The sequence below is a fragment of the Bison bison genome, unplaced genomic scaffold (assembly GCF_000754665.1).
Source record: "Bison bison bison isolate TAMUID 2011002044 unplaced genomic scaffold, Bison_UMD1.0 scf7180017864221, whole genome shotgun sequence".
Classification (NCBI taxonomy): domain Eukaryota; kingdom Metazoa; phylum Chordata; class Mammalia; order Artiodactyla; family Bovidae; genus Bison; species Bison bison.
In genome coordinates, this window is record NW_011494793.1 from 1926413 (window position 1) to 1936798 (window position 10386).

Here is a 10386-nt window from a genome sequence, read left to right on the forward strand (position 1 = left end):
CTGGGCAACGGCCATCTCGGTAAGGACAGTGGTCCAGTTTGTAGTTTATGCTCCCCTCTCCTGACTAGTTAGTATATGAAGTGAGCGGAAGAGATGAGGATTTATAAAATATTCGCTTCTTGCACACAAAAACAAATAGCTAACGCCCTTGAGTTGGATTGGAGATAAAAAGCAGTATTTCCTCTACCAAGATGGCGACGAAGCCCAGACGTAATCAGCACGCGCTGCCTGGTGGGGGGTGTCCATGCGCTAGCCCCGCGGTGACGTCACGGAGGTGCGACCGGGCCGGCGCCGGGGGAAGGAGGTAGGAATGGCAGCGGCGCGGGCGGAGCCGGGGGGCGGGGTGCGGGTGAGCCCCGCGGGGTAGCAGGACGTGAGACCACCTCCCCGGGAGGGCTGGAGGTGGGGTTCTCAGAGACGAACGCACTTCCGCCCTCCAGTCTCCCGGGTTCCCGCGGGGGCTATCCCCATTTCCCGGAGCGGACGACTGAGATCCAGCGGGACAGCGTCGTGTTCGAAGCTACTTAGTTCTGGTCGTGCTCCTGAGCAGCTTACAGGCTTGCGGGTGACAGAGCTGGGTACGGACGTCCCTGGCCTCATGCAGTAGGATCGGAGCTGGAGAGAGGGACGACGGGTTGGAGGAGCCTAGAAGGGGTAGCTGGAGGATTTTCTTGGAGGAGGCGGCGTTGAGTTTCCTGTTTTATTCTATCTTACTTTCACATCTAATCAACCACGTGGGTATTGATTCCCTCCTAAGTGTACTCCCTGCTTTAGCCAAAACCACTCCTTAGACCCTCCTGGTTGAGCTTCATGCTTCTGTCTCAGTCCTCCGTTCACCACCTCAGCAGCCCCAGAGGGCTCTGAGGTCCTCCGCACCTTCCCATTACCCTGAAATAGAAATCCGCTCTACCCAGCCTGCCTCCCCCCGACCACTGGGGGCTTGGGTCTCCCCACACCCTTAGGTTTTTCCTTTGATGTCTCCCCCAGGAAGCACTTTGACACCCCCCCGGGGTCAGAAGCTCCCTCCCGACTTCCCCTGGCACCTGCATGGCCCCATCACAACTCTGATCTGGAATTAACACTCCTGTTGTCTATATCCCACCCAGCCTGGGAATCCCATTTAGTCTGGAAGCCCATCAGCACTGCCTCTTTCCCCAGCATCCCACTCATAGTAGGTGCTGCTATTGTTTCAGTTCATTTGAGTTCAGTCGCTCAGTCGTGTCCGACTCTTCGCAACCCTGTGAACCGCAGCATGTCAGGCCTCCCTGTCCATCCAACAGTGCATGTTTACTGAATGACAAAGTGTGTGTTTATTAAACAGAAGAAAAGCTATCTGTTTTAATCAGCTCTGGCTGCTATAACAAAATACCACTGACTGGGTGGCTTAAACAGCAGAAACGTGGAGGCTAGGACGTCTAAGATCAAGTTGTCAACCAGTTTGGTCTTAGTGCAGGCTTCTTCCTGAATTGCAATGGCCACCTCACTGTGTTCTCACGTGGTGAAGAGAGCAAATTCTGGTCTTTTTCTTCTTAAAGGGACACCAGCTCTGTTAGATTAGGACCCCACTCTTAGGACCTCATTTACCCGTTATCACCTCCTCAGATGTCCTGTCTCTGAATACAGTCACACTGAGTGTTAGTCACAAAATCAACATGTAAATTTTGGAGGGACATAACTATTTCAGTCTTGGCCTGAAGGAGGGGGTCAAAAAGCCCCTTTTCAGGCTTTGGGATGGAATCAGAGTCTTAAGCAACAGGGGGAGGGGAGGGGATGCCCCATCTGAGTTGCTGCGAGTGGACAGGGATTTCACAGGAGGAGGGGGACGGGTGTATCAGGAGAAGGCACAGCTAGAGAAAAGGCTCAGAGGCTGGGAGGAAAGTGAGTGGGAAGAGAAATGAGAAGCTGAGTTTGGACACAACGCAGCGTGTGAAGTAAATACTGAGGGTACCCTGGAAATAAATGCTTGTTTATTCATTTGCTCAAAACATTTTTTGAGCTCCCATTATACAGGACACTGATCAAGGCAGTCCCAGCCCTGCCCTTGCAGAGCTCTCAGCCTAGTGGGGAAGATGGTTGTTGTTCAGTTGCTCAGTCATGTCTGACTGTTTTTGAGTCCCCATGGACTGCAGCAGGCTAGGCTCCTCTATTCACTATCCCCTGGAGTTTACTCAAATTCATGGCCATTGAGTCAGTGATGATATCTAACCATCTCATCCTCTGCCACCCTCTTTTCCCCTTGCCTTCAGTGTGTCCCAGCATCAGGGTCTTTTACAGTGAGTCAGTGCTTCGCATCAGGAGACCAAAGTATTGGAGCTTCAGCATCAGTCCTTCCAATGAATATTCGGGGTTGATTTCCTTTAGGATTGACCGGTTTGATTTCCTTCCTGTCCAAGGGACTCTCAAGAGTCTTCTCCAACACCACAGTTCGAAAGCATCGATTCTTTGGTGCTCAGCCTTCTTTATGGTCCAACTTTCACATCCATACATGACTACTGGAAGAACCTTAGCTTTGAATATATGGACCTTTGTTGGCAAAGTGATGTCTCTGCTTTTTAATACACTATTTAGGTTTGTCATAGCTTTTCTTCCAAGGAGCAAGCATCTTTTAATTTCATTTGTTCAATAATCCTGTAAATGAACATAAGATAGCAACCCAAAGAAGTACCTCAAGAGAAAGTTTATCATCTGAGAGTCAAGGGGAGTTTCCAGAAAGGGTTCCTGAAGGTAGCAACACTTTGGAGTTGGGCCCCCCCAGTTTCAGTTGGAATTAACTGGGTCAAAAGAGGAACAAATGTGGAGGGCACAGCAAGTGCAAAGGCCCTGAGGTAGCAACCTGCATGGTAGGTTTGGAAAAAGGCAAGGCAGCTGGTGTGGCTGCCGCTGAGAGTGAGACGGGGAATTGGGGGAGTTTCCTCAACTGAAACTGTGACCCCCACCAACTTCTTAGAGCTCTCCTGGGGAGTCCAGAGAGGTTTTCTGGTGGGTACATTGTAGATGCTCAGTAATGAATGGGTTAGGGGGCTCAGGAGCAGGATGGGGATCAGGCTGGCATGCTCAGCCCTGCTGTGGCAGGTCTTACATCCTGTGCATAGAGGGACGGTAATCAACCCTACTTCTCAGATGAGGAAGCTGAGGCTCAAGGGGAGCATGTCAGCCACAACTGCAGAGCCAGGACTCAACCCTGAGTCTCCTGGGTCCGCTGATCTCCCCAACTTTGCCCTGCTCTTCCCTGTGGGACTCAGTCCCCCATCTCACCCTGGTGGGACTACCTCCCTGTCGGGCACAAGCGGCCTCAGAGACCCGATCTGCCTTGATGTTCCCTGAAGGGCCAGCTGGCAGCCTAGAGTGAGGCAAGGGTTAGAACCAAGTTGGGACTGAGGGGCTGGGCCTGGGTTGGAATCTGGGCCCCTCCACTAAGCCACGGGGTGGTCTTGAGCATGTCACCCTCTCAAAGCCTCAGGTTCTTCATCTGTAAAATGGAAGAAAAGTACCTGGCCTTGCTGCTGTCAGGGGATGACATAATTTAGACTGCAACATCGGTCAGTCAGCATTCCAGTTATTGCCCAGCTCCATCTGACTCCAAACTTCTGGCTCCGCCCACGGCACCATCCTAATTCGCTCAGCATTTGACTGCCACCCTCAGCCCCTCGCCCACCCACATGACACCATAAATCAGAACAGGTTCATGACCTGCTCAGAGCTGCCTGAAAGTTCTCTGGTGCCCAGAGAATAAAATCCTTGTTCTTCCTTACCCCTAAGATCCTGATCTATCAGCCTCTCACCTTCCCTGTCCCCTCCCCACCCTCCCTCCCCCCAGCACTCCCTGCCTCCTCCTCCCTCCCAGTCTCTCTCTCCCCCTTCCCTTCTTCTCTCTCCTCCCCCACCTCTCCTCCGCATCTTTCCCTTCTAACTCCTCACTCACCCACACTGGCCTCAGTGGCTTTCATGCTTTCTCTAGTGCATGACTTTCCTGCCACAGGGACTTTGCACATCCTGGGCCCTCTGTCCAGGAGTCTCAGCCCTTCATTTCCACAGGGCTGCTTCCAATCCATCTTTCAGGTCTCAGCTTGGCTATCACCTGCGAGGGTTGTGAGAATTCACTAAGACACTGTGTGTAAAGCATTGCAACTGCTGCAAATGGGAGCTGATGTTAGAGTTTCCAGAGGGGCTCAGAGGTAGATTTCCCCTCCTCCATAAGCCACACAGCTAGGAGGTTGGTGGGGGTAGGTTGCTTGGTGGTCCTGAGTCAGGATGGACCCCACATTCTCTCCCCTTCTTTCTTGGTTGCTGGGCCTACTTGTTCAAGGTTCAGTAAGGGACTGAGCTGGAGATTCTCAGTGGGGAGAAAATGGACACCAGCCCATTTCCCAGATGAGGAAAATTGAGGCTTGGAGAGCTGAAGGCTTGTGCCATGACCTCACAGTGCTTGTGTCAGCACTCTGGAGGGAGGGTGCTCTTAATTTCTTGGTTTCCCTTCCTCACCTGAAAGGCAGGCTTTGGAGGTGAGACCTGAGGCTCAGTCCTGTGCAACTTGGCTAGGTACCTTGACTTCCCCATCCTCAAAAGGGAATAAGGACAGTCGCCATGTTTAAGACTTTGTGCTGTGTGCCAGTGTGCTAAGTTGCTTCAGTCATGTCTGATTCTTTACGACCCAATGGACTGTAGCCCGCCAGGCTCCTCTGTCCATGGGATTCTCCAGGCAAGAATACTGGAGTGGGTTGCCATGCCCTCCCCTAGGGAATCTTCCTGACCCAGGGATCGAACCCGCATCTCCTGCATTGCAGACAGAGTCTTTATTCACTGAGCCGCCTAGGAAGCCGGTTTAAGGCTTTGGGAGCATTCAATGAAGTTGGGCCATATAAAATGCTTAGTAGGGGGCCGGGTGTGGGGAGGGTGGCTCCTCCCATTTGAGTGTATCGTGATCACCCCAGCACCCAGCGAGGGGCTCACACAGCGCAGGCGCCCACACTGGACAGCAGCTTTACGGGTGTTAAAATTCTCCTGGCTGTGTGAGCCTGGGATGGTCACTGGGCTCTGCTTAGCCATGGGGGAACTGCTTACCCAGGGGGAGGGGCAATCAGCTGTGGGATCAGAGGAGTGCGGCCGCAGAGGTGGCAGGGTGGGAGGGTCCTCTCGCACTGGCCCACGGGGATCTATAGCAACATGACTTGTAAGAGCCGAAATGTAGAAACCACCCACAGGTCTACCATCGTGGACAGATGGATAAACATAATGTGGTCCGTCCATATAGTGGAATATTACGCAGACATAAGAAGGGAGTGATGCACTGCCACATGCTTACACGTGGGTGAGCCTCGAAACCACGGTGCTAAGCGAAAGACGTGCGAAGAGGCAGATCCTCAGAGAGCAGACTAGTGGTTGCGGGGAGGGGGGATGTGGACTGATAGCTAATGGGGTCAGGTCTCCTGGGGATGGTGGAAATGTTCTGAAACTAGATGGAGGTGCCGGTTTCACAGTATTGTGAACGTGCTAAATACTACTGACTTGGGCACTTTAAGATGGTTCCTTGTGTATTATGTGAACTTCACCTCAGATTTTTTTTTGAAAGAGAGATTAGTGAGTCTGAAGCCCTGGTTTTATAGGTGAAGCCCCAAGGGGGCCCCAAGGGGGTCACGGCTGTACAGGTGTGAGTGTGAGGCTGTGGACGGTGGATGCCCTTGACTCACTGTTCCCTGCCCCCGTCTCACAGCCTGCTGAGGGATGCCCAAGAAGTTCCAGGGCGAGAACACCAAGTCGGCAGCGGCCCGGGCGCGGAGGGCTGAGGCCAAGGCGGCGGCGGATGCCAAGAAGCAGAAGGAGCTGGAAGATGCGTACTGGAGGGACGAGGACAAACACGTCATGAGGAAGGAGCAGCGCAAGGTGAGGGCCCCACGCCCCGGGCGAGGCGGGGCGGGGGGAGGCGGTGGGCGCCCGGGTCTGTGGCCTGAAGGGTGAGGGGCACTGGACGTGGAGCACGGCAGGGAGGGAGACGGGAGCAGGGGGGCCCTCTGCCCGCAGGGCAGAAGGCGCGGGCGCCTCGGGTCTGTGGCCTGAAGGGTGGAGCACGGGCAGCGGGGGAGACAGGAGTAGCAAAGGCTTGTGCAGGGTCCCGGAGGGGGCTGGGGTTTGGCACGTTTAGGCAATCACAAGCCCTCCATGGGTTAGCTTCTCTCCTTTATGTGATGCCAGGATCAGACAAGACTGCCAGTGCCTCACCCTTGAGCACTCAGGGGACACCTGGCAGCAGCTGGAGGCCTGTTTAGTTGTCACAGCTGGAGGGTGCTGCTGGCATGCGGTGGGCCGAGCTACGGGAGGGTGCTCCACACCCAGTGGTGCTGAGACTGAGACACACTGATAGGTCCCGTTTCTGACGTGCTGACGTGGTTCTTCCAGGTGTTTATAAAATCACAAGAGGGCAGGGATAGTTGACTGTCTTCTGCTGGGCCCCAGTGCCTGGCACACAGTGGGTGCTTCATTGATGAGAGGTTCAGGGCTGACGCTGACCCACTTGGTCCAGTAGGTGGCGCCAGAAACCATTCTAAGCCGCTTGTCCTCCTCGCCTGGGTGGGTCCCAGGTTCTAGCATTGCAGTGGTGACGCACCATCCGTGGGTGCCCAGTTCTGGGAGATCCTGGGTGCTTTTGTGAGTTTTTCCCACTGTCTTTCTGTGTAGGGAAAGATGGATCCTGCCTTGTTTTTAGCTGGAATTGAATATCACTGATTCCCTCTCCCCCCAATCTCCCCGCCCCCATGCTACATTCTGGGTCCATGGACATCTTTCAGTTTTTTCTTTTTTTTTGGGTGGCTCGCAGGATCTTAGTTGCCCGACCAGGGATTGAACTCGTGCCTCCTGCAGTGGGAGTGCAGAGTCCTACTAAACTGCCAGGGGAGCCCCTGTCTTTTTTGACTGTCAACATTTTGACAATACAGGAAAGTTAAAACCCAAAAGAAAAAACAGTGTCTGCCAAGGATCTGTTCTCTAGACAGAAAAGCCAGAGACCTTTCCACAGTCCCCGAGGCAGCAGCCCAGCCCAGCCCAGGAACCCTCCCCAGGCCTGCATCTTTGGTATCCCATCCTCCAGGTGAGGAAACTGAGGCACAGACAAGGCAGGAAGCCCCAGTCACAGGGCTGTGAGTGGGACTGGAGCCGGGCTGGGGGTCTGCCTCCAAGTTTGCAGTGAGTGTGCTTGCCCCAGGGGTTGCCCAGGGAGCATCTGCCTGTCCCATCACCTGTGTCGCACACACCTGCAAGGCACACAGGCGGAGGCCAGCCAGGCAGCAGGGCGCAGACTCGCTCTCTAGGCCGCTCGACTGTAGCACAGGCCACTGAATGCAGATAGACCACAACCAAAACAGGCCACAGTTTGCCAGCCCCTGGTCTCTAGAACATTCCCAGCCCCCATGCCCCTCCCGGACAGTCCCCCCTCCTGAGTGTTTGTGTTTTTTTTTTGCCGCAGCAGCAAAAGTGCTGAATCCTAACCACTAGACCACCAGGGAACTCTCCCTGCTGAATATTTTACATGGAGTCTCTGATGGTTCTTCCCCACTGGGTGATTTTCTGGGTTCTGTTCATCCCTCTTCCTGCTGATGGGTGAGGGGGCCCACAGTCTACAGAGCACACCTGGTCCCTCTTTCTTACGTGACAGTTGCTTTAAAAAGATAGTTTCTATGAAAAGAAAATCCGTGTTTGTTCTAAAGCACTAAAAAAAGCAGCAGCCCCCCATCATGTGACACCAAAGGCTTTTCTCACCCAATGCCGTACCCTAAAGGCCATGTCCTCAGTTAAGTGGGATCTTGCAGCCAGATTTCTCCCTGCTGCCAGGATTCAGCCTCAAGCTGGGCCGTAATTCATCGCCCCGCCTGGAGGGTAGCATTTTGTCTCCATTTGTTCCATATTAAGCAACTCGGCGATGAGCACGTGACTCTCTGGGTTCCATCTCGATTATTTATGACGCTCATTTTTGATGGCTCCAGAATATTCCACCAGTGGCCTCATCCTTCACCCGTCACCAGATGCTGCCAATTGTTAATTGCCCTTTGTAAAAAACTGTGAGTGACTTTTCAGAAAAATTCTGAATGTCAGAGTGTAAATGCTTACGTTCCCTCCTCAGTCCCATGTCCCAGGAGACTCACGGCCACAGTCTGCATGCCCTTCCTGGGTGCTTGGAGCCTTCTGGAATTCATTCATTCATTTGTCCAGCACACTTTTACTTAAGCACCTACTGTGTGCTGGGCCAGGGCCTGCCTCCGGGATAAGCCAGATGATTTGTGGGACACAGGAAAGAGCCATGCGGTAGAGCAGGTGGATAGGGAGCCAGGAGCTCAGGGTGAGCCAGAGTTAACCAGGAGAGGAGGCTGGCAGTGGCGTTCCAAGTGGGGAGAGCAGCTAGTGCAAAGGCCCTGAGGCAGGGTTGTGTTGTGGACAGGGTAAACGTGGGCTGTACGTGCACCACACAGCAGTCAAGGAGCCTCACGAGGACCAGTGGGGAAACCAGTGGGAAACCAAGACTCAGAGCACAACGGCCCTACCCTAGGCACCTGACCACAGATGTGGGAGCCCAGCAGCTGTGTCCAAACAGTCTTCCTCCTTTCGTATCAATCAGGCAGGTTGGAGGTCAGAGGCCCAGTACGTGTCCTCAGGAACCCCTCTTCTGGGGCCCTTAGTCCTGTCACAGGGGCACTACCAGCACACAGACCATCTCCAAGGCACAGAGGGTGGATGGCAGAGTTGCAGGCAGTGGGTGGGCAGGCGGGGATGCCTGTAGCGCAGGGCTCTGTGGGGGTGCGGGGTGGGCGGCAGCAGAATATCTCAAGCCTGAAGCCACATCACACTACAAATGAACCAGAACCTCGCGCTGTCCCCGGAGCAGTGGAGGGCCAGCAGCCAAGGACAAGTACTCTAGGCTACACGTCTCCTTGACCAGCTGGCATCAGAGCCTTCCTGGGGAGCCAGCATGGGATCAGTCCCAGCCTCTGTGACACTCAGCTGGGAACACTTCAGCAGTGCCTCCCCAAGGTCTGCTGGCCCATAAAAGAACCACTGCCCCAGCTGGCAGATGGGTTCAGACCCTCGAGTGGCTCCTGTCGCCTTTGGAATCCAGTACAAACCCTTCCCCATGCCCGTGAGGCTCCCTGTGGTCCCGGCTCTGCCCTCCCCACCTCTTCTCCCTTCACACTTCCCCTCCTCACTCTAACTTCTTGCTGTCCCTGTCATGCTAGGTGGTTGCTGCCTCAGGATCTTTGGACCTGCCATTCCTCCCACTAAGGACCCTCCTCTTCCCCAGCCTAGGCATCACTTTTTCTTCTAGAGCCACCCACCCCGCTTCCTTGGCTAAGGTTCCCATAGACATGTAGGATGGGAGCCCCCTGGTAGGCCCATGGTGCTCCTGTGTCCCCTAAGACCAGCATGGGGTCTAACACACAGCAGAGTCTCCATCACATGGGTTGGGATGCGAACTGGACCCCATGCCACTGGGGCAGGATCCATGCCTGACTCTCCATCCCTCAGGAGGAGAAGGAGAAGCGGCGCCTGGAGCAGCTGGAGCGCAAGAAGGAGACGCAGCGGCTACTGGAGGAGGAAGACTCAAAGCTCAAGGGTGGCAAGGCCCCCCGGGTGGCCGCCTCCAGCAAGGTCACCCGCGCCCAGATTGAGGAGACTCTCCGCCGAGACCATCAGCACAGGGAAAGCCCTGACCCAGGTGGGGCCTGGGCCCACGCTGGAGCTGCCCTTTTACCTGAGAAACGAGAGGCAGTGGGCAGACCCCCTGGACTGAGTCCAGAGGGCCTCCTCCTCACCTCCAGAGAAGTTGTGTGGGCTCTGCAAGGGTGGCTGGGTCTCGTAAGGCCTCGCTCTGAACACAGACGGTATAGGCACGCACGTGTGTAATTACTTACGCCGCACCCGACCCTAGCTTGTGCTCTCCCGGGTCCCCAAGGCTGATGTGGTGCCCCGAGGCGAGGAGACAGCAGCGGCTTAGGAGGTGTCTCCTGAGCGGTGGGCTGCAGAGAAGTAAGTCAGGGGGCTTGGGGGCAGGATTGGCCCACCCCGATAGGTAGGACTTGGGGAGGGGGTCGTGTTTCCATCCTCAATCCTCTGCCTGCCTCCCTTTCTCCCCTACTTCGTCCCCTCCGTTGTGTCTTATCTCCCTGGAACTCAGCATCTCTGCTCATGTCTCTGTTTCTGGTATATCTCTGTTCCCCTGCCGCTCCCGCCCGCAGCCGAGAAAGCCAAAAGCCACTTGGAGGTGCCTTTGGAGGAGAACGTGAACCGCCGCGTGCTGGAGGAGGGCAGCGTGGAGGCTCGCACCATCGAGGACGCCATCGCTGTGCTCAGGTACCCGGCAGAGCCTAGGCCTTGGGGGCGGGGCTTGGATCGGGGCGGGGCTTG

The 10386-nt window shown here is 55.1% G+C and overlaps 1 protein-coding gene across 1 annotated transcript in view; it reads left to right on the forward strand.

Moving 5' to 3' along the window:
• The first annotated feature begins 229 nt into the window (after positions 1–229).
• The window catches only part of CCDC124 (coiled-coil domain containing 124), a 10771-nt gene continuing 614 nt past the window's right edge, over positions 230–10386 (forward strand). The window contains exons 1-4 of the mRNA XM_010845653.1: positions 230–304; positions 5711–5880; positions 9508–9697; positions 10218–10332. Coding sequence (XP_010843955.1) covers positions 5722–5880; positions 9508–9697; positions 10218–10332 — 464 coding nt within the window. The 5' untranslated portion in view covers positions 230–304; positions 5711–5721. The remainder of the gene's footprint in view (positions 305–5710; positions 5881–9507; positions 9698–10217; positions 10333–10386) is intronic.